Source organism: Pogona vitticeps, chromosome 2 (assembly GCF_051106095.1).
Source record: "Pogona vitticeps strain Pit_001003342236 chromosome 2, PviZW2.1, whole genome shotgun sequence".
Classification (NCBI taxonomy): Eukaryota; Metazoa; Chordata; class Lepidosauria; order Squamata; family Agamidae; genus Pogona; species Pogona vitticeps.
The window spans coordinates 193,272,701-193,296,542 of NC_135784.1; the positions used below are offsets into that span (position 1 = coordinate 193,272,701).

The 23,842-nt window shown below is 44.8% G+C and overlaps 1 protein-coding gene across 8 annotated transcripts; it reads left to right on the plus strand.

The window, feature by feature from the left end:
* ZNF384 (zinc finger protein 384) lies at window positions 1–23,521 on the plus strand. 8 transcript variants are annotated; one of them, XM_078384733.1, is made up of 11 exons: window positions 366–497; window positions 1,822–3,164; window positions 5,119–5,189; window positions 5,289–5,529; window positions 6,385–6,715; window positions 16,562–16,786; window positions 17,353–17,535; window positions 18,368–18,446; window positions 19,232–19,390; window positions 19,571–19,894; window positions 20,811–23,521. In XM_078384733.1, the coding sequence occupies exons 3-11, from the start codon at window positions 5,124–5,126 to the stop codon at window positions 20,868–20,870; spliced, it is 1,668 nt and encodes a 555-aa protein (XP_078240859.1). In that variant the 5' UTR covers window positions 366–497; window positions 1,822–3,164; window positions 5,119–5,123; the 3' UTR covers window positions 20,871–23,521. The 8 variants fall into 8 exon arrangements, with proteins under 8 accessions (XP_020659824.3, XP_072847888.2, XP_072847889.2 ...); XM_072991791.2 differs by having other exon boundaries at window positions 1,822–1,949; XM_020804165.3 differs by lacking the exons at window positions 366–497; window positions 1,822–3,164 and adding an exon at window positions 1–124.
* The last annotated feature ends 321 nt before the right edge of the window (window positions 23,522–23,842 follow it).

Consider the following 23,842-nt stretch of genomic DNA (forward strand, 5'->3'; position numbering starts at 1 on the left):
GCCAACTCACGTCGCTTCCGGCAGGTAAAGGGCCCCGTTCGCCCACCACCGGCGGAGGTGCCCCGGAAGTGTTAACTCGGACTCCGCCTCTTCACCTCGGAAGTGAAGCCCGCTCCTTTTTCCGGTGAGGAGGAGGAGGCTGCCGTTGCCGCCACTTGGGCCAGAGCCGGGGGGATTGTCTCCGGGGGTCGGGAGGGACTGGGGAATGGGCAGCGGGCGGGAGAACATGAGTGGCTTTCCTCGGCAAGCGGCACTTCCGGGGTTAAGTCACCCGGAAGCGGAAGATAAGACGTGCCTGCTGTCCGCCTGGCTGTCCGGGGGAGCGGCGGTGACGGCGGGCGGAGGAGGAGGAGGAGGAGGAGGAAGCGGCGGCGGCGGCGGCTCCGGGGCGGCTTCGTCTCAGCTGGTGGCCCGTGCGCCGCTGGACTCCACGTCGGGCCGGCCCCTGTTCCCTGCCTCAGCCCGGGCGGGCCGGAGAGTGAGGGGCCGCGGGCGGGGTCAGTGCAAGCGAAAGGACGCGGCGGGTCGGTCGGTGGGAGGGAGGGAGGGAGAGAAAGGGGAGCCCCGGAGTGAGGGCCCCGGGTGGGAGGAGGAGGAGGAGGAGGTTGGTGGCCCCGGCATGCCGTCCCTTCCCTGTTATCGTCTGGCCCCTGGCAGTTCAGATGTGGCTCCTCTTAAGACAGGAAGGTGGGGATGGGCTCACTCCATGGAAGGGGTTGCTGTTGGATTCAGGAGAACTAGGAAAAGGACGTCAGTCTCCAAATAAGGCTTCTTTCATTTCAGGAATCTTCACCCACAAGGTGTGATAAGGTGGCTTTAAAAGAGGATAGGATGAATTTTGGAGAAGGATGTTGTCAGAGACTGTTAACCTTAGTTATGTGGTCCCACACATTCAGAAGTGGGTTATCTATAATGGACAAATAGATGGAGAAGCTGCTGCTCTTATGCTCTTCCTATGTTTTTTCTTGAGGCCTGTAACTGGACTTCATGGATTTGATCCAACATAGTTTCTGTTTTGTTCAAGGGAGTTGAGAGCTAAATTTCTTATAACAGGTTTCCAGGAGGGGTACCCATATTCCTGTCCCCCACCCCATACACACTCACTCACCCACAATTAATTTTACCTTCAGCATATTGCATATGATGTGGATGCTTTGTGTTGCTGACAAGCATGGTTTAGGAGTCTTGTTCAATATCCAAACTTTCACATTGGTGTAGACTTCTCAGGATGAAATTGGGGGAAAGAGGAGAGTGTTGCAGAATGTTTATATACAATATACTTTAAATAAAAAATTCACATTTCACCCACTACTTCCAACCTAAATTACTGACTGAATATTTGAATGAGTTTCCATCTGCAGTCTTACAGCTTTTTGTCCAGGTCAACTAAACATAGCCCATTGCTTTACCCTCGGAGTACAGCTTCTCCTTGAGAAACTGTCATTGGTACCATGTGCTAGTAAATAACTTGTTTGCACAGGAAAAGAACATGTGTTGTATTTAATCAAAAATTGATTAGATACTGTTCCTTTTTAATGATTTACTGCATTGCCATAGGAACTTTGAGCTCTTGTCTCAACCATTCCTAAAGCGTTTTGGTCAATTTTATATCTATCGATAAACAAGAATACTAGTTTCTTAAAAACTCTCACTTTATCATTATTCTTAGAACCCAGAACTCGTTCTTCAGCTAACACTCAGAGATCAGTTCTGTCAAGTAAGAATTGGAGGTTTCAGTGAGTAACAGTAATTTGTAGTAAGTCTGAAACTTAAATTTCAATAAGTAAAAACAATTTATATATTTTTTTCACTTTCATGCAGGTATTTGGCATTGGCTCTTTGTTCTTATTTGTATTGCATCTAAGAGCAGAAGTGCCCTGGTTTATCAGACCAAAGATCCATATAGTGGCCAGCCAGATGACTCCAGGAAGCCCACAAACAGGACATGGGTAGAATACCACTTTTCTTCCTCATGTTCCTAAGCACCTTGTATACAGAGCCATGCTGCCTCTTTTACTTGAGGTTGTATATAACCTTCATAACTAGGGACTGCTGAAAGCCTTATTCTTCATAAATTTGTCTAATTCTCTTTTAAAAGCCATGTCTTTTAGTCGTCATCACTACATTATGTTATACTATATGGTACATTTTAACTACATGCTATTTATATGATTTCCTGTCATGGAATCTGAGCTGTTCAGTGACTGACAACAAAACAGATTTTGGTGTTGTGATGGGAACATGTTTTTGACCTGAATCTTTTGTGGTTCAGGATCAATGGATGATCCTAGGTTCTACTATTATGATTCAGAGGGGAAAGATGCTTCCTATTTATGTTTTTCTATGCATACACTTACAATCATGTCTTCTGTTACCCCCTTTTTTCTTAAGATAAACAGCCTTTTCTAAGAGATGTAGGTCCTGTCAGTTTAGTTGCCCTTTTCCACACCTTTTTTTTAGTTCTGCAATATAGTTTCCTAGGTACGATGGTCAGAATTCTACATAGTATTTAGTGTGATTGCATCCTGGATTTGTTAGGGCAACATATTGGCACTTTCTCCACTCCCAGTCCCCAAGTATGCCCATTGTAGAATGATTTTAAAAAAAAAAACAGTAGCTGTGCTTCGGGGAAATATTTTCCTATCACAACACCCAAATCTGTTTCTTTGTCAGTCACTGAACATCTCAGATTCTAGCAACATGTATGTGAAGTTAGGGTTTTTTACTCTCGTATGGATGTGCCATTTTAATGCTTCCATCATGGAGACATCATTTTGAACATATTTGCAATCTATTCCAGACTTGCTCACAGCACACTAAATAATCTGGTGTTATCAGTAGTCTTGGGTGCCTCACTGCTCACCCCTAGTTCCAGATAGTTTATCAACAAGGTGGGAAGCAGTGGGCCTTATAGTGCTTGGGATGACTGGAGAACTCCCTTGTTGGCATTCTTCCATTGTTAGAACTGTCCATTTTTGCCTACTCTCTGTTGGCGTTTCTATTACCAATCCATAAAAGGGTCTCTTCTCTTAACAGACAACTTTTAAGTTTATGCAGGGGTATTTGATGAGGGAATTTGTCAGAAGTTAAGAAGTCTTAAGTAAACAAAATCAACTAGAGCATCCCTGTCCACTTAGGTATTGACACTCTTCAAGAACTCTAAAGTGAGTCAGATCTACCTATTCTTAGTTTAACATGAAAATGCTCAGTGTGTGGTGGTGTTTCTATGAAGTGTTCTTAAATTATTTGTCCGTACATTTTTTAATTAAAAGGACATTTTGCTTAGAAGCTCCAGAGAACTCTCAGTAGTTTAGTGGAAATGAAAAGGTTTATTTGTCTTTGACGATTAAAACAATAGATTTTTAGCAGAATATTTAGCAGAATTGCTTAGTGCTATTTATAATTTGTTTCAAACCAGGTTTCCTTGGGCAGAAATACCACTGAGTTTAAGGCAGTTTTCTATTTACTGTGCCTTCTGTCCTGTTAAACTTTCCATCATGGAGATTGTGCAAGTGTGAAACATCTCTTTTCTCCAGGCTTGTCTTCAGCCGTAGTGTAAAATGTTATTCTTTACTGGTTGTAGTTCTTATGCAGTGGCAGGATCAGCTAACCTTATGGCTAAGCAAACCCACTAGTGTGTTTTTCAGACATAAGAGGAAGAATTGTTGTACTGGGCTCTGGACATTTTTCAAAAATAAGAGAAAGTGATCAGTTTCTGGAATGTCGATGTTGTTCTATAAAAAGGCTGTAGAAAGTGCTAGGATGTGAACTTTCAAGGCTCCAGATGGTCCTTTCCAAAAATAAGCTATTTGGTTCAAATTTGCATTACACAGAAATTCACCATAGGTACAGTAGTTTATTCTGATATTTTGGCTCTCCTGGTGAAAATGCATGTCAGGCTTTTTCAGAAACCTACAGTCCTTAAAATACAGTATATCAGCAAAATATAGATTACTTACAGATAGGACTGTAGGTAGGGTTGTTAAACCAAGGACTGTGTATAAGAGGAAGCTTTTTATCTGCTGCCTGTACAGCTAAGAATTGTTCTGAAATAACATTATCACAGCTGACTGAATAGCTCAATGAGTTAGGTATCTGGCTGCAGAGCCAGAGGTTGGGAGTTCAATTCCCCACTGTACATCTTAGGAAAGCCAGCTTATGTTGCTTTGGACAAGCTGCAGAGTCCCAATATACCCCTAGAAGAAGGGCATGGTCAACTACTTACGAGTGCTTCTTACCTCAAAAACCATGAAAAAGGTTGCCATAACTTAGAATTGGCTTGACAGCATGTTATTATTAACATTATCAAAAGGGCAGCATTGGAGATAGTGTTAACTGTTCATTTTAGATAAATGCATGTTCAAATTCTAGTAATTCTCTGCATTTTTGTAATAGCACTCCACTTCTCTTTGTTTTGGCATCTTGGCCATGTATCAGAGAGAAGAAACATGGAGATCCTATATTCTTGATACGTCTGGTACCCCCAAAGCCCTTGTGTTTTGGGGAAAGTTCATGACTATAGATGGACATGAACCTTACCATGGAGGTTCTTCTCAGTTTGTTCCCTTCCCCTGGTTTCCCGGCCAATGTTCCACTCACGGAGTGCATTCCTCTCTTCCTCTTTGGCTGTTCAGCCAGTCCCTGGCAGGAGCACAGGCTTGCCTGTGCTGCCTCCTTGTCTGAGTAGGTGATCAGACAAGGAGGCAGGGCAGGGAGCCCATGCTCCTCCTGGGGCTGGCTGAACAGCTAAAAAGGAGGAGGAGGAGAGGAGTGCACGGCAACTTGTGAGTGGGGGAATCCAGCTGGGGAGATGGGGGAAGGGAATGTGCAACATCTGTAGTGCTGCTCTTGTGAACTGGCATGAACCTCCGAAACAAGGTTCCTGCCCATCTCTATTGACTTTACATGCAGAGCCTGCCCTAGAAGTTATCGTAGAAAGTGGCTAGGATAACTGGGTTTCTGAAGCTTCTAAATATGAGATGGTATTAGCAAAACTAGTCTGTTTAGCATGTTCATGGAGTCTCACAGGTAGACTTGTGACTGTTGAAATAAGAGTAGTGTGTTTTGATATGAATATTATCAGTTTGATATCGGGTCTTGTGTTTTGCTTTCCTCCAGCTAGAATGGAAGAATCTCACTTCAACTCCTCACCGTATTTCTGGCCAGGAGTGCCCACAGTCTCAGGACAGGTAAAGGAATGCCTGTATTCTAAAATGTTTTGTGTAAAGATTGACACACGGATATTCTAAAAATTCTCTCTTTCTCTGCCTTCCATCTTCTCACTCTAGATTGACAACAGTATGTTCATTAACAAGATGAAGGAGCAACTGTTGCCCTCGGAGAAGGGCTGTGGTCTTGCTCCCCCCCACTATCCTACCTTACTGACTGTACCCACCTCTGTGGCCCTTCCCACCAACATTTCTATGGATTCTGACACCAAGCCAGAACAGCTAACCCCCCACAGCCAGGCCTCTGTGACACAGAACATTACTGTGGTCCCTGTGCAATCTGCTGGGCTCATGACGACAGGTGAGAGGAACATGGCGAGTGCAGTAGTTATGCCCTGCTCTTGTTTTGTTTGTTTTAATTTTTTTAAATTGTATCCCACACTGCTTCTTAATGATTCAGAGTAACTTAGGTGCAAAGGCTAATGTTGTTAGCATGCCTTGCTTGGACAAACCAGATTTTGCAGTCCTCATCTCTGCCCACCAGCTTTTGGAAACAGCACGTGCTCCTTGCCATTGTCTAAAGGTCCAGTGTGCCTTCAGCTATTGCCAACTGGTACTTCCTTTCTTTCTGACCAGGGGTCAGCCAGGCGTTTAGTGGTTCAACAAGGCTGTTGAATGGGTCCTCTTTCCTGCCTCGGTACAGGAAAAGGCCAGCAGGTTACGATTGGGAGTCGCCAGCTTCATTTTGTGCTGCCAAGGCTTCCAAGGCACCTTTGGGCATGAAGCTGCTGAACAGTTGCCTGCCTGCCTGCCTGCTTTCTGTCTTGGGGAACGGGGGGGGCGGATGATCTTAGGCAAACTTCTTACTTTTGCAGCTTCAGGTTTGGAAGGAAAACTGGCTGCTCCTCATGCATGCCATAAGATAGTATTGCACTTACGATGGTGAGTGGATATTTTAAAGTCTGCGTTAATGTTTCTTCTCCCCCCCCTCTCCCCCCCACCAATTTTATTCCCTAGTAACTTGTGAGATAGATGAGAATGAGAGTCTAACCCAAGCTCATCTATTAGGGTTTGTATTTGGTTATATGAACATTGGTCTCCCAAATCCTGTTAATATTTTTGCTTAGACACAGCGAAAGATGGATGTGTATTTTTTTTCCTGTGGGGCTGGTATCTGACCCCTCCCCTCTTTCTTTTTGTCTGTCTCTCACTGCAGGACCTGGTCTTGTGATCACTTCTCCCTCTGGGTCTCTTGTGACTACAGCCTCTTCTGTGCAGACCTTTCCCATCTCGGCCCCCATGATTGTCTCAGCGCTTCCCCCTGGTTCCCAGGCAGCTCTCCAAGTGGTACCTGACCTTTCCAAGAAGGGTGCCACTGTCCTTTCAGAAGGTGGTGCAGTGAGTGGTGTTGGAGGTATAACTCCCAAAGGTCCTCGAGGTCGCAAAAAGAAGCGCCTGCAGGAGTCTGGCCTGCCAGAGATGAGTGACCCTTTTGTGTTACCGAACGACGACGATGAAGACCAGCACAAGGATGGCAAGACATACAGGTGGGAATATGGGATGAAGTTGCCTGTGGTCAGCTGCCATTACCTTTATACTGGAAGGGGTTTGTTTCGTTGCATTGTGTAGCATTCTTCTTCAGGGGGGCCACTTTGGTTCTGTTTCTGTAAGGATGTAGACAGGAAGATACGTAGTTGCAATAAAAGTAAATGAGGGGCATATAAGAACTCTTGGCTATCTACTGTTTAGTCTGATGTTCTGTTGTTTGCTCAGAAGGGTGGGATGTGAACATTAGCCGATGAAATACAATTTCCAACTAAATTCTTAAGATTGCTGCTGATATTGCCAAGCAGCTGTGCATCAGCCAAAGCTTCTTGAGCAGCTCATTCCTGCTGAGTGTTTAGACCTGTCAGGAATTATATATGTGGTGTGCATTTTTCCCCTTCAGGCAGCACTGGGATTTTTCCAGCAATAGGTACCAATTCTTTGATACTGACTTTCTAATACTAGAGTACTCCTTGACAGCCAATGGTGCCGGGAGAAGCTAGTCTCCTCCTGTTCCTATGATTTTGTTCTAGACTGAGTGTCGGAGTCCCATGCAAGCAATTGGTGAAAGCCTGATCTCTTGCAAAGATAATTTTACACACTGTCTGCTGGTAATGAAGTACAAATGGCAGTGATTAGATTATCTTACCTTACTTCCTGGGGTAGATTCTGAATATTTCAGGTTTAGTTTCAGTGTATTGGCATAACGAGCTGAACATGTTATAATGCTAGGAAAGTGCTTCTCAAATGACAATGGCTATGTCTGTATTGTGATTTAGCTAGACAGGTTGGGTGTGAAATGGGACACTTGGTGTCCAGTGGACTTCCGAGTCTTCCTCCACTAAAGACTGTCAGATTATTTTTACAAAGTAACATGAGATGGTATACTTGAGTCTTGCCGTTTAATTTTGCAGATTGACGGGTTATGAACGTTCCTAATTCTCTTGGTTCTACTCTCTCCTATTGTTCTTGTTTGATTCAAAGCAGAATTTATGTTCAGGTTCAGTAGCTATTGTGTACTTGTGCCTGGTTGTAGAGAGGCTACTGTTATGGTTTGCTAGCTCACAGTCTTTCTACATGAAGGGGTTTCCAAATAAAAAATTGTTCTTTTGGTTCTAGTCTGGTAAAGCTAGATGTGTATATGGAGGCTCCTGTACAAGTGGCCCAGCAAAGTAGATATTGAGTGCAGGAAGATACATCCCTCTACTGGGAAGATGTCCAGTGGCGAACATGCCAAAACACATTTTGTGAGGATGCATTTGTGAAGAATAACTCTGTACAGTTAACACAGAAGTAGACAGCTTCAGCAGCTGAGGCTTATACTGCATGGTAGGTGATGTGGTAAGTTGTAGCACTCTAGCATAATATGGTATTCCATTTCTGTATCATATGGGATTCTGTTCCTGTTGAGTTCACTTTCTGTGATTCCCTTTGTGTGTGTAAACGCCATACCCTGGGCTAGTAAATAACTGTGATTCAAAATGGTGGCTGAGTGCTTGTTAACAGTACATAGCTGATTGCGAGTGACCTTGTTGGTGTCTTGACTCTGTTGCATTGGGCCTGGATTTGAAATTGCTTGATGAATCAACTAGGACGAAAGTAAGAGCTGTTACTTCCTTTCTATTGGAGCTTGTCCCAAGAATCTGTCTCCAATCATCCAATGTATGTATACTTATGTGCCCTCTGTGGACTCTTGCAGTGTTGTATGCTGGAGGTCTGAGGGATGAAGCCCACTTATATCAATGTTTCCTAGTACAGTTATACTGAGTTACCCAGCTTTCTTCCTGGTGCTCTTACCATGGGAAGGAGGAGAAGCTGTTGTTTGACTCTGTACCTACCTCACCACTGATGATGGTCCCCTCAGATGTTGTTTCTGCACTGTGTTGTATTTTCAGTGCTTGTAGTTTTAGTGGGTATTGTGTTTGGATGTTTGTGGTATCTGTCAAATTGGGGCAATCTTTTCAGATGTATCAGTAATTTCAATGGTTTTGGCTTGATTTTCAGAAGCCATTTTACTTAAATGTGAATATGGATTAAGGAAGATAGCAAGCAGCCTCTTGTTCCTCAAAATACCCACATTCTCTGAATTTGTGGAAAAGTAGAGTTAATGCCCAAAGATTCTTGAGAAGGATGATGCAGCCCTTGAAGTGGATGATGGAAAGTTTCATTTTGGTAAATATGTTGCAGTTCTGTGGCTGGTCTGTTCATATGTCTTTTTCTGAAAGATCATCTCAGTGCAGAGCACATTCATTATAAATAATTACAATTCCTGTTGGTTTTTTCTGAAATCTTTTTGAGATACGGTTATATCCTTTCCTAGTACTGAAGACTTCAGTACCTAAACAAAGTTTGTGAATCTAAAATGTGTTTCACATTGGTGCATCAGTTTATGTAAGCAGAAACTTTCCAATACTGTATTCAGTAAGCATAGTCTGATAGCTTATTCTCTAAAATATGGAGATAATATTGGTCTATCTCATAAAAGTTACAAGGATTTATGTGACTGCTTTCAGTGCTAGATCTTGGTAAGGAGGCTGTTTTCCGCAGTGCAATACTAGCATTATTCTTGCAGTCTTCAGTGGTATGCAGTACTTACTGTTATACTGTTATTATATATGTGCATTCTCTCACTCTTCCTCCTGCAGACAACCATGAATCCTAGCTTAATATGACTGAGCTAGGCACCCGGGACTGTAATGTAATGGGTATAAAGGAGGGCCAGGAAGTTTGCCACTTGCATATGAAGCTGTTTTACCGTAAAGGAGAACAGAGGCCCTCCTACTTTATCCTGTCTCACCTTGACTCCTCTGACACTGAATCTTTCCCAGCCCTGCTAGAAATTGCACCTGGGGCCTCCGTACCGGGCATGTGTTCTGCCACTATGCTTAGAGGCACATCCTGATGTCAGTGTACTTCTGCCCAAATCACCTAAGGTATATTTGACCCTGCATGCTAAGTCTTACTCTCTCAGCCCTTTTAAGTTCAACTCCCTCTCTGTTTTTTATGTGCTCAGCAAGCACACTAAAAAGGTTGTGCTCATTTATCCATTTATTTCTTTTCAATGGCCAGCATCTTACTGGAGATTTTTACCAGAGTAAATATAATTCTGTAAATTGCAGCTGCATATTGCTGTCAGTTAGAAAGTTGTTGCTTACGTTCCTAGTCTTGCTCCAAGTTGTGTAATTGTCATATGATCAGGAATAGGAGCAGCAACATATTAGTGGCAATTTGCTCCTGCCATTTGTGCAATTGCATTTATGCTGGTATAAATTCCCCGGTAGCATTCTGCCTTATGTATTTACACTTCTCATCAAATAGATGGTTCCTAGAATGAGTTAGAACAAGAGAAATCAAGAATGACATTAATGTATAAATCCCATATAAAATTAGATAGGTTTTATATTGTCCTCCTTCTGATTATTTCCCAAGACTTTGATTGAGTAGAGAACACATTTTATAAATACTGATACTGATTGCATGTTTGTAGCAAAGAATGCCTACGAACCGCATATATGTTTCTTTCCATACGTAAATATGTGGGTACTTGCAAAACATGGCCAATCCAGAGCAGAAGTCTCCTAGTGGTCTCCTGGTAACCTAATAAGGATTCACTTTGTCCTGATGGTTGTGGGTTGCTGAAGTCATGGCCTCTGAACCACCTCTTGTCCCCTATTCTGTTAACAACATGGTGGTTGACCTTAGTACTATGGGGAAAAGTTTCATTTTAAACATGCAGATACAAATAGGCAATAATCCATTCAGGTACAGACTGAATATTTAACCTTTCCATTTTCCCTTGGTCTTTGCTGCTGAAATGCCACTGATGCATAGGAGGAAATGTTCCCATGACATCCATCTTCGTACTTCTAGTTGCGATATAGCTACGAGATAGAGATGTATTGTAGGGGTTTCATGTAGTAAGTCTGCCTGCTTATGAGTCTGCAGAAATTGTCACAGCCTGTTCATACGGCTACACAAGTTTAGTGGGAAAGAATACTGAGAATGTATGTTATGATTGGCACGATGGCATGGAGATTCTCGACTGACAGCAATTTTTTAGCCACTTTTTGTTTTCTAAATTGTCCCATAAGGAATGCTTGTACAAACTTTCCTGTAGGCCAGTTTTATTTCACCAGTGTTGTTGCTATGAGTTTCTTATGTGGTTTAAAAGGGGAAATGAGCTAACAATTTAGCTATGGCAAGAATTCTCTATCTATAGCAGATCCATTTTTGAGATCTTTACACTGAAACCTGTGGTCCAGTGGCTGTTCATGTGTGTTCAGTCTCCGTTTCAAAGTTTTTTGCATAATCCGAACCAGCTGTTGATTTTTGAAAAGACAGTAGAGAAGTTTTTTTAAAAAATTAATTCTGTAAACTTAAACCTTGTCTTTGTGTGCAGAAAGCACTTGGATCTTTTGTGGGAGAAAACCCCTACAGTTATCCTGATAAATATGGGAAGCCTTTCTTGAATTGTTTAAGGGAAAACAATACATCAGTTCAGTTGATTTTAGAAGATATTTTTAAATACTTTATTTTTCCATGTAGAAGTATACTTTTGGCTAAAATCTTTAGACTAAAAATGGAGGGCCGTCTTATACATGGAATTAAGCTGAGAAGAGAACAAAACAAATGGAGGGGAAAGCAGGGATCAAAGTGATCCTGCAAGGCTTTGATCCCTGCTTTCCCCTCCACTTGCTAAGCCCCACTTTGATTTCTTAATTTTGAGTTAGAAAATAGGGGGGGCATCTTATACATAGAAAAATACGGTAATTTGGCCATCTAAAAGGCAAGGAAAAATACTACTGGCTGTGTAAACATAGAATTTCTTTTGGCATACTGACCTTGGTTTTTATCCTGATTGTTTTCTCTTAAATCAAAGTCAGGAATCATTGGATTTTCCTATGTTTTAGACTACAGCTCACATGATTCTGGTTGGAGCTTCTTGAAGTTCAAATTCAAAATATTTGGAGAGCTAAATGTTCTCCACATTTTTTGAATAAGGGTGATGTTAAAGAGGAAACATATTAATTGTATTTATTTTTGTATTTAAAATATGTTTAGCCCACCTTTCTCCTTAAAAAAGACCCAAGGCAGCTTACATCATTAAAAGACAATGTGTAATGCTAAAAACAATGTAAACAATGTATACAAATACTAAAAAGGAACAAACCATTTGAGAAGTGGTAAACAAAAGCAATACTGAAAACACATTCAAAGCAGTAATGTATAACAATCTATTTAAAAATCCTACTCAGGCAGCCAGTCACTGAGAGAAAGCTTGCCTGAAGAGAAAGGTCTTTGTTTGAAGGACAGCAAAGATGGGGCCAGCCTGGCCTCTCGTGGGAGGGAGTTCCAAAGTCTGGGAGCAGCAGTAGAGAAGGCCCTCTCCTGTGTCCCCATCAGACGCACCTGTGAAGGTGGCGGGAGTAAGAGGAAGTCCTTTCTTGATGATCTTAACACCCAAGCAGGCTCTTAATGGGAGACACAGTCTTTGAGGTAGTTTGGACCCAAGCTGTTCAGGGCTTTATAAGTTAAAACCAGCACTTTGAATTGTGCCTGGAAACAGATTGGCAGCCAGTGGAACAGTGTTAACGGGGTGAGTGTGAATGTGATCCCTGTAACCAGCTCCAGTTAACAATCTGGCTGAAGCGTTTTGGACCTCCTGAAGTTTCTGAACACTTTCCAAAGTGTAGAGTATGTTACATTATTCCAGTTGGAATATAACTAAGGCATATTTCACGGCAGTGAGATCAGACCTCTCCAGGAATGGGTACAGCTGGCGTGCCAGTTTTAATTGTGCAGATGCACTCCTGGCCACCATTGAAACCTGGGCATCCAGGCTCAGAGATGAATCCAGAAGCCCATGCAAGCTGTGAACCTGTGTTTTCAGAGTGAGTGTAAACCCATCCAACACAGACTGCATCCCATTCCTTGATGCCTTTTGACTGACCAGGAGCATATCTGTCTTGTCTGGATTAAGTTTCAGTTTATTCACCCTCATCCAGTCCATTATTGACACCAGACACTGATCTAGAACCAAAACAGCTTCCTTGGATTCAGAGGGAAAGGAATATAGTGTTGGGTGTTATCCGCATACTGGTGACACACCAAACCCCAAAACTCTGGATGACCTCTCCTAATGGTTTCATATAGATGTTAAATAGCATATGGCACAAGATAGAAACCAGGAGACACAGGCTAGTGGCCATGGTGTCAAACAGGAATCCCCTACCACCATCTCTGGGTTCTCGCCTACAGGAAGGACAGGAGCCTCCATTTATTGTATATTTGTATTAAATGTATGGTACTATGAAATTGCAACAGGAGAAGAATGTTGAAGGTTTAAAGGAGACCCATGGTGCCTGAAGATGGTGAGAATAATAGTCCAGCACACCTGGAGGGTATAATGTTGATGAAGGCTTTTTAAAGCACCTCAGGCATGATAGATATCATGGCACAAGGAGTAGGACTGGACAGGCCCTTGGATGAGGATTTCTTTCCACCACAAATCTCTGCAGTTGAGAAGTCAGGTAGCCTCATCAACTCTGTTTTCAAAAAGAACCTGTTCATTGCCTCTCAATTTAGTGCCTTGAAAAGCTGTAGGACAGGGGTCTCCAAACTCCGGTCCATGATCCACTTCTGGCCCACCTTGCCTTTTTATCTGACCCAGTGTGCGGGCGTGCAGGCGTGAGTGTGTGCAGGTGTGTGCACGTCTTCCTTTGTCCCTCAAAAACGTGGAGCATATATGATGTGGTCCTCCCGCTAAAAAGTTTGGAGACCCCTGCTGTAGGATGTGACCTGCCCAAAGTGTGCAAATTGAGCTGATTGGTAAGAGCCACACTTCCTTTTGCAAAGGCTAGCAGTTCCTGGGTTTTTTTTCGTTTGTTTGTTTGCTTTTTTTTTTTTTTGACATATTTTTTCTGGTTTCTTTAGCCACAGAAAGGAGCAAATCTCTCTGCAAGGCATTGAAACTTGCTTGCTATCTTATTGGATAATGTTTTTTTTAATTCCCCTTAACTTTTGAATCTCAGCTGTTTTGTTCACCTGTGTAACACCAAGTATGTGTTCACAGTCATAAGAGCTAAACAGTTGCTTTTCAAAAGGAGGAAGGAGGAACCTGTCTGATGCGTGCAGTATTGCGCTTGGCACTTCTGCTGTTTGTGCCTCATTCTCACATATCTATGCTCTCAGTGAACTAGTTATCAAGGTAGGTTTGTCAAGAAGTAAAAGGAGCTGTATGTGTTCTGTTGAGTCAAAATGTTCCTCATTAAGAAATCAGTTGCATATCCTCTAAATATCTGGGGTTGTTGGAGGCATGTGGTTTGAGGACGAGGTATCCAGACATCACCTCCATGGTGATGCAAATAATTGCATCGTTAACTTCTTGTTTATTAGTTGAGGAACTGAGGGACAGCACGGACAGAAATCTGCTTTTCCTACTCTCCCATTGTGGCCCTTACTTGCTAAATTCAGTTGTGTAAAATGAAGGGGATTGGGTATCCCCCAGTGGGGCTGATTTTCCCCACCATGACATGTATGAATGAAGCCTGACAGGTGACCAGCTTCCTAAAGAAGTAAGCGGGTTGGTTGTGTATTGAGTACATTTATATTTCTTCCATTACAGAACACCAGATAAGATACAGAGACTCTCTTACCTGTTCCTGTGGGGACACTAAACAAGCTGAGGCTTACTTAGCTTTCGCAAGGTGACTTCCTCATGGGAACATGAGCCAAAATCGGGCAGCCCAGAAGAAGGGAAACAACGGGGAAATGATTTATCTTGTCCTAAGCCACCTTAATGACTTGGTTTGGCTCTCATAGCAAGGCATGGCTCTATGGGAACTGTGACTTCTTGGCGATGAGCAGCATGCTGCTTGTACTCTTTGCCCAAGCACTCCCACTTGTAGGAAGAGCGGCTCAAGAAAACGCAGGCTCCATCCATGGTTTGTCTAGCATCACATCCGTTCTGACCAGGAGCCAGCTGTCTGGCTTGTCTCTCTCATGACATGCGAACGAAATAAACCATGGTTTGTTCTAAAGTGGTTTTTCTGCCCAGTTGCTGGCTCCTGCCACATTGGATATAACCTTAAACCAATCATAGACATAAGGTCGGTGGTTTGTTTGTATCTATTTCCCCTACAAACAGGAACAGTGTGCTCTAGCCTGGCAGCATGTCCGCAAGATTTTTTTTTTTAAATGTCTGAACATGTCCATTGCCTTATGTTCAGTTTTGCTTTGTTTAAGGTGGCGGTTTTTCTTTCAGACAGGGAACCGCCCTGAGTATTTACAATTTTATCTGAATAAAAATGTGAATGATCAAATGAGTTAATTTTTCTTCCAGTGTAAGTCAGAAGCAACTTGGTGGCAGGTAGCAGACACCCATGATTTCCTGTAGGATTATGGAATGTTGTCTTAACAAGATATAAATGACTGTATACCTTTCAACTGAGAGAAAAAAATGTTCCCCCTCATGGGGGAACTGAAAGGGTCTAGGGGGCCATATTTAGCCCAACTCTGCTGTAATGCATCACTGAACCCAGTTTATACTGGAAAAGAACAGGCTGGAAAGTCAACATAATTACGTATTTCATTCTTCACACACAATGGGAATGTTTGGGTAGTGGTGATTCTTCTGTGTTTTTATTCTTACGATGCTCAGCCTAGTTAACTGTGACAAAATTCAAAACATTATTAAATCAGTTTTTTAGACACTGCCATGAGACAGAAATAGACTGGATGCCAGTATTGGGAAAAATTATCATCTGTTTATTAATTAGTTATTAATTGTTTCATGGGAAGACTCCTTAAGGCAGCTCTGCCAGTTGCTGCCGGTGGTTCCACCCTTAGATTGTGCAGTAAGCAAAATTGTTTCTTAAAATGTGCTGCCTACTTTCCTGTTGTCCTGGTTCTGTGGGCTGGGGAACATAGGAGCACACTGCTTTCGGGAAGGCTGTTCTAAGTTGTGGACTCAGGTTCCATGGTTGCTGAGGTGAAGTTCACATGGAATTCTAGGAAGCATTTGCTGTGACTGGATATTGTCTCTCTAAAAGCATTTGTTAAAAATATTTAGCATAGCTGATCTACACAGTAGCGTAATTACCAGTGGCGTAGTGATAAATTTGGAATTGTAGATGTTCTTTGTGGCAATTCCCATAGTCAAGCCTGGCCCTCCCAGAAGGCAGGAGCAAACACTTTGTAAAGTCAAGACAAAAACCATGCCTGTTCAAGACAAAAACAATGCTCAGATGCTTTGCATTACAATAGGAATAGTTTGCAACAATATATAGTTCTGGGGGAAATCCATTTCTCTCCCAGTTACTATGAGAATCCCAGCTCAGTTCAGAGGAAACAAGGATGCCTTAGGAAGCTGGCAGATGCCATCAGATAGCTGCTGAAAATGTGCCAGAGCTTTAACCCTGTGCGTCCTGGCCCCAATACACCATTGGTAATTATAGCTACCTTAAGCCTCATGGCGCAGCGGTTAAACTGCTGTACTGCAGCCAAAATTGTGCTCACGACCTGGGGTTCAATCCCAGGTAGCTGGCTCAAGGTTGACTCAGCCTTCTATCCTTCCGAGGTCGGTAAAATGAGTACCCAGCTTGCTGGGGGGGGGGGGCAATGTATAGCCTGCATAATTAACTTGTAAACCACCCAGAGAGTGCTTGAAGCGCTATGGGGCGGTATATAAGCAGCGCACTTTTTGGGTATCTGTACTTCATGAGAACAAACTTTAGGACATCTCAGTGAATTAGGGAATGCCGTTCTGGGATGGTCCGTTCCCTGGGTCAATCCACCTGGCTGCCCTTGTGTGACGCGGTCTTTCTCTTTTCCTCTCATCCTCCTCTCAGGTGTCGGATGTGTTCCCTAACATTTTACTCTAAGTCAGAGATGCAGATCCACTCCAAATCCCACACCGAGGCAAAGCCTCACAAGTGCCCTCACTGCTCCAAGAGCTTCGCCAACAGCTCATACCTGGCCCAGCACATACGCATCCACTCAGGAGCCAAGCCGTACACCTGCAGCTACTGCCAGAAGGCCTTCCGCCAGCTTTCCCATCTACAGCAGCACACACGGTAAGGGCCAGGGAAGTTGGGGTGGGAGGCATCCATGTTGCATGCAGCCAGCGTCTTAGCATGGTGCAGCTGCCCATGGGAGACTGCTCATGGCAGCTCTGCCATCTGTTGCCAGTGGTTCTGCCCATAAACTGCAAAGTAAGTGTTCATGGCCCTTAATGCTTGCTACGTGGTCCTCTTCCAAAGGACAGCTTATGATGAGTTAAGGGGCTCTTTTGCCATCAAAGACAGGGATGTGTCTTATATGTGGGTGACTCAAGTCTGTGGATGTAGGACCAATAGCTTCCCCTGTGCCCAGGACATTTGAGGGGGCAGCCCTCTCTGCTGCCCTACTTCAGCCTTGAGCTTCCCCTGCACACACCCTCTACCATCACCTCCTCCTCTCTCTGGCCTCCTGGCGTAGCAAGGTCTCGGTCTTTCACTCCCTCTTTGTGGAGTCCAGGGCAAGAATCCCACTTGGTTTTCCTCCATTGTAGCCAGACAGCATGGTGCCGTTCCTCATGTTGTCATTGCTAGCCAGCTGGCGGTCATGTCCAACTGCTGCCCCTGCTCCTCCTCTTCGGCAGGATCCACTCCAAGCTCCACACGGCGGTTGTCAAGCCACACAAGTGCCCTCACTGTTCCAAGAGCTTCGCCAACACGTCCTACCTGGCCCAGCACCTCCGCATCCATTCGGGGGTCAAACCCTACACGTGCCGTTACTGCCAGAAGGCGTTCCGCCAGCTCTCCCACCTACAGCAGCACACACGGTAAGGGCCAAGGAGGCTGGGGGCCCAGCCTGGCCCCCCGTACCATCAGCATGCACCTTTTGGAGCACACACGCCTAGCGTGCAAAGGGTGGGTGGGGGAATGTGACCAGCCCTGTCAATTGGAAAGACGTGGCCCACCAGAGAGGATGGAGTGGGCGCTGCCGAGGAGGCGCTGACCATGCCAGGGGGCAGAGGTGGGCACATTTTGGCCCCGGGGAAATCCTTTTTTCACTCTTCAGCCCCCCCCCCTTCCAGGGGGTCACAGAGAGAGAGAGACAAGAGACATGGGGTTGTGGGGTCCCAACCTATAGGGAACTAAAGGGTGGCAAAATGTGACTACGGAGGGTGTGGAATCTTTCATGGGTGTCTCGGGGCTGGAGGGTCCATAATTTTCTCAAGCAGTTTTGGCTAGAAGTTGTGCCTATGTGTGTTGGAAGTCAGATGAGCGGATCCTTGGGATCATCCTTTGGCATTGTGGAAGGCAGACTAAAAGAACCTACTGACCAGCTTGGACCGAGATCTTGTTCTCCTTGCCCTGGCACAGCCACAGATGACTGCAGTAACTGTGAGCTTGCCTCTTGCCCATGAGCTGCTTGCCCCTCTCCTTTGGATCTTGCATGCGTTTCCTCTTAGCTTACTGAGCTCAGTGGGGCTAGGAAGGAGGTGGCCTTTGCGTTCACCAGAGGAATGAATACAGAAGCCTGGTGGTGGGTGGTGCATCTCTTGCATTTCTAGCTCAGCTGTAAGGGATCTTCAGAGCATCTGGGAGTGGGATTCTGCTTTGGTTTCTCCTCTCCTAATCTTGCATTGGTGCTTTTCCTTACTCTTTTAGGATCCATACTGGAGACCGGCCCTACAAATGTGCACATCCTGGGTGTGAGAAAGCTTTCACACAGCTCTCAAACTTACAGGTAAAAGTGTAAATTTCATCCACACTGACCTCTAAAAGGGGAGAGCTCTATATTCTTCCTTCAGAGATGGGAAGGACTTTCTATTGAAGAGGATTAATGTCTCAATGTTATGCAACAGGCACAGGTGACAGAGAACTGTGTACCAACAACAGAGGAGCAGGCAGTTCATCCCTCCCTTTCTTCTTTGCTTAGCACTGAAATGCAGCAGGGGGGCTGCAAAAGAGGTGGAGCCTTGTCCCTGCTCTGCTAGCTGGCTGCAGGGCTAGTGTTTTAATTTTTCCCCCTTCTTTGACAGAGGGAGACATCTCCTCGCCACTCATCATAAAGTGCAGGAACAGTCTTATTGAACTCTTTGTCTCATCATCTGGGAAGTTGTCTTTTTGGATCATGCAAAGGAAAGGGCAGGAATATAGAGTTCTGGAAGCATGTGTGTACAGCTCTGAATAAGCAGGGAATCAGTGAAAGGATGAACTAGATCGGGGTTGTTCTGGTTGTTAGCAGCATTAAAAGGCTCAAAGAGGGGCATGCGGATAAAACGGACAAGAGCAAAAAAAGGAACCGAAAGAATCCACCAGAAGCCCTTAGAGTTAGAACAGTTACTGAGCTGCTGTGGCTTGTATTTGGTTCCCACTGATTTCAGTGAAACTGAATTTCAATTACTAACTCAGTCTGTGCCCATCCTAGTGTTGTTGCAATTCGTGGTGGCCTTACATGAATGTGGAAACAATGTCCTTCAGTCTAATTTCATTGCATGCCTTTTCTTTCCCATCCTTCCACCTCTGCAGTCCCACAGACGGCAGCACAACAAAGACAAGCCCTTCAAGTGCCACAATTGCCACCGTGCGTACACAGATGCCACCTCGTTGGAGGTTCATCTGGCCACCCACACGGTGAAGCATGCCAAGATCTACAACTGCTCCATGTGTAATCGGGCTTACACCTCGGTAAGAACCACCCTTTTGGTTTGGGGGCGCAGGAGAGGAGGCAGCAGGAGAATCAGGCCAGCTAGTTCTGCACCGGAGATCAGTTCCCTCCCAGTGTCGCTCTTGGAATGGAGGAAATGGTTGGCACTTCTGTTGGCATCCTTGTCTCTCATTTTATCTTTAATCTCCCTCCTTTCCCAGGAGACATACCTGATGAAGCATATGCGGAAACACAACATCCCTGACCCCCAGCAGCAGGTGGCAGTGGTGCAAGCCCAGGTGCAGGCCCAGGTTCAGGCCCAAGTGCAAGCTCAGACACAGGCATCGCAGCAGCAACAGCAGCAGCAACAACAACAGCAGCAGCAGCAGCAGCAGCAGCAGCAACAGCAGCAGCACTTCCAGGCGCAGGGTGCAGGGGCAACTGGGGGCCCATCTGCAGACAACAACCCCAACCCCCCACCCCAGTGCTCCTTTGACCTTACCCCTTACAAGACTTCGGAGCATCACAAAGACATCTGTCTCACGGTTAGCACCAGCACCATCCAAGTGGAGCATCTTTCCAGCTCCTAGAGACCTTGGCAGAGGGGAGTGGAAAACTTCTCGTGCATAATCTGTGCCCAAGGGCATTTCTTGTGTGATGGCCTCTCCTCATGCAACAACCTCTGGCCTCTTCTGCTACACAGCTTCCTTGGGGGGTGGGGTGGGGGGTCGGGAGGGGAATGGGATTCTCCCTGTTTTGTGGCCACTCCTTGGCTTCACCCTTGGTGCCTCAAAGGGCGCAATGTCGTCCTTTCAGTATAGAGGAAGGAAGGAAGAGAGCCCCCTCCTCGCAAGAGGGACCTTCCCCTTGGGAGGCATCTTTGGTTTGACAAGGGAAAGTCCCCATTTCTGTCTCATTTTATAATATGAAAAAAGAGCACCTGGTACTAGGGGAGCGACTGAAAATATGGGGAAGCAGGAGCACGAAAGGAGCACGGGCTGCTTCTTGGGCCGTGAAGGTCCACGCCAGGGAATCTGGGAGCGTTTCCCTTTGGGCATAGAGTGGAGAACATCTGCTGTTTTGTCCCACACTTCAGCCCAGCCAAGTCCCATAGATGGCTGCTGGGGAAGGGACTCCCTTCTCCTGGTCAACTGCAGGATGCATTACTCTGTGGGAGGTGGGGGTAAGGTTGCAGCTGCCACCCTTCCATGGCTTCAGCTCCAGCTGTAGACATAAATACAAAATTTGAACCAAAAACACAGTAAGTGGGTAAGAGTGCCAAAAGGAGCATTGGTGTCCTCCCTCCCCCAGAAAAAAAAAAGGCAGGAGAGGTGGCCCTTCTATCTCCCCTTCCCTTCCCCAAGAAATCACAGGCTGCAACCCCAGGCTTAAAGGAGGACATTTTTGAGGGGCCAGTGGGAAAGGGAACTGTTGATCTGCTCCTCTCTATCCATCATCCAGATGCTTCCTTCACTCTCCTTATTGCCAAGGCAGACTGGAATGAGGTGGCTGTGGTGGTGACACTTGGAGAGCAAGAATCAGAGGAATCTTCCCGAGGGTGGACAGTGAAGAAGAGGAGATGGTGCAAACCCATCCGTGCACGGAGAGACCAATGAGAAGGGGGAAATTCCCCCAAAACAGACTCGTGCCCCCTCCCCTTTTGAATTTATATATAAATATATATAAATATATATACAGATAGATAGATATATCTATTCACATCCCAACCCCATCCAGCCTGCTCTGTCCTTGCTGTAACTGTTTCTATCTGTGTTTATAAAATGCATTATCCTTGCACACTTCTATTTTCAATCCTTGGTTTGTTTGTTTGTTTGTAACCTCCCATGCACTCTTTTTCATCTTGAAGTTACCCTGCCCCCTTCTCTCTTTCCTGTTGTGATTTCTTGGCCATCATTTCAATGTTCCGGGTATCATGTGGGTCATGAGAGGCAGAAGTGGGGGGGGGCATACAAAAGCGAGTTGGAATTTTGGTGGGAAGGATGCTCTTAGCAGGCATGCACATACCATGGGGGTTGAGGGTGGGAGGTTGGGAGTACATTGGTTTGGATGTCTTCCTGTATGGGTGAAGGCGCTGGCAGTTTTGGGCAGCATGTCCAAATAAAGAATGTGATGATTGCATGTCCCCTCATCCATGAGGGCCAGCTCAGCGGGAGCATGTTGGGAGGGGGACTTTTGTCCACCATGCTCTGCTTCCTGGAGTGCAGAAAGGATTTGGTGGGTGCAGAAAAACTTCCAGGTGGCCTAATAATTCTGTATACTTGGAATTGACCTGGACTGATGGACATTTCCTTCCTCTTCCTCTTTTCTCTCCCAGCTCACACATAGACCCATTGAAATCAAAAAGGTGCATAAATATTTCAAGACTGGGGTTTGGTTGTGGGGACTATGGTGAAGTTGGCGTGGCCATGACTTCTGTATGTGTGCATGTATCGCTGCACTTTGTTTGTGCACGCATGTCCAGCAGCATCCTGCGTGCTCTTCCCCTCAAGGTGTGGATTGCCTGGTCTGGATTACACACGTCTGATCATTGTCTCAAGAATTGTTGGAGCTACAGGACTTTTTGTTGCCTTTTTTGTGTGCAAGACATAAGTAGAGTCATGGAGAGTGGACTTCCTGAGATTGGCAAACAGCATTTCATGGCCTAGGTCTGATTTTGAGAAGTCACTAAAGTTGTCCTGTGCTAATGTCCATTCGGTTTGTTGAGACAAGAGTTGTATTTCCAGCTTCTCCTTCATGTGTACATTTGGCAGTAGATTCTCATATTCAAGGCAGACATTTGTTGTGGATGGTTTTCTTTTCCCAAAATTGGGAGCCGAGAGCTCTTTCTGTTTCAGGACCGACTGATGCTTTCATGAACCATGAATAATGCTCGGGACAGGTCAGTGAGGACTCTTAAGGCTGGGTGCAGGTGCAAACTGTGTTAGGTGAGGTCACTGCTTCTACCTGTGGTAGATGCAGTAATGCCTCTCTTTGTATAAATCTGGCCCTTGGACAAATAGTTTTTAAACATGCAACATTTTTGGGTCAGAATGAGGCAAAAATGGTCTGTGTGCCATGGGCATCAATTATACTTTCATATACTTTCAGATTTCTGAAAAATGACCCCTAAGAACTCTTTCAGGGCTTGGTAAGAAAAATAATAAGAGGGTAAGAAAAGTGTGCACCGTGACTTGGACGTGGACAGAGATGAGTGAGGGAATCTGAGAATGGGAACTCTTACATGCTCTATGCAGCTTCTTAGAACTGTGAACTTGCTGCTTTTTCCATCACAATGAAATGTAAGCAGCTTTGATCTAAAGCCTGTTCTCACTGTGCACACTGTCAAGAGATGGCAGGGATGAAGGGTTCAGAAGTCTCATGATCCAAGTATAGAAGTTGGAATTTGGGGGGTTGCACCGGGGGGGGGGAGGCAAAGTCTGATATGGGCCACTGTGGCATCCTTGCACTTTTCAGAAGACTTGAGAGGGACATGTTGCCCCAAATATTAAAGCCTGAGGGGAAATTGCAAGAATTGCATCTTCCTGTCAGTGCTGGGAGTTAATGACTTTGGAAGTGCTGCAGTGCATCAGGCCGAGTAAGTGGTGGGCTATAGAAAGATGTAGATTTTGCTCAGAGAGAAAGAGCCTTCTTCCTTGCCAGTACCATCTTTTGTCCTTCCTGCATTATCTGAAATATTTTGGTCAGCCTCCCTACTTCTATGCCACACTCGAGAGAGGAGAGAGATGGAAGGAAAATGGACGGAGGTGACACAGCACACATTTCTTTATGGCGAATATAGAACACCTCTCAACAGATGGAGTGTTAAAGGCAGCCAGTGAAAAAGCATCAAGTCAAGAACTGCCAAATGTTTTTAAAGCACAGAGCTGTGTTTGTGCTTTCCTGGATATTTTTCTTTCTTCCATGAAGAGTACCAGTGGAATTTGGGTCAGTGAATATTAAAGGAGACTATTTCCTGTTTGCTCATACCTTTTGAAATTACCACATTGCTTCGATGTGGGTAACTTTCTGCTATGCTAAGAACCTTTCATGTTACATTTCCCAGAGGGAGGGGGTATTTTAAATTTCCAACCTTAATATTGCATTAGAACTTTTTGTATTTAATTTCATTACTTTTTTTAAAGAATAAATTCCAAAAGCCGTCTTAACCTTCATGGAACTGTGTTTATGTGTGGTTAAGTTATCTTTGGGGGAAAAAAACAATGAGCAGGAGTGGGTAGATGTTCAGTGTAGACTGAAAGTTACAACAACAAAAACACTTCAGAAAATGAACTGCTCAGAGACATACGGACATGAGAGTGCCAATGTGTTTGCGCTTGTTCTTAATGAGGTTTCATCTGTCTTCATACAACCGCTAAGTTTCTGTATCAGACAGTGGAGGCAGGGTGATTCTCCCAACTACCTGCTCACACTACACTGTCAGCATGCATGGATTCTCATGTCCCACCTTCTTCCTGCACTTGGCAGCTCTCTCT

Excerpts from the sequence above, each read along its gene's own strand:
- ZNF384 (XM_072991787.2), top strand. The coding sequence starts at position 206 with ATGGGCAGCGGGCGGGAGAACATGAGTGGCTTTCCTCGGCAAGCGGCA. Across the intron at positions 17,536-18,367 it reads CACCTACAGCAGCACACACG|GATCCATACTGGAGACCGGC; the intron begins GTAAGGGCCAAG and ends TTACTCTTTTAG. Across the intron at positions 18,447-19,231 it reads CACAGCTCTCAAACTTACAG|TCCCACAGACGGCAGCACAA; the intron begins GTAAAAGTGTAA and ends CCACCTCTGCAG.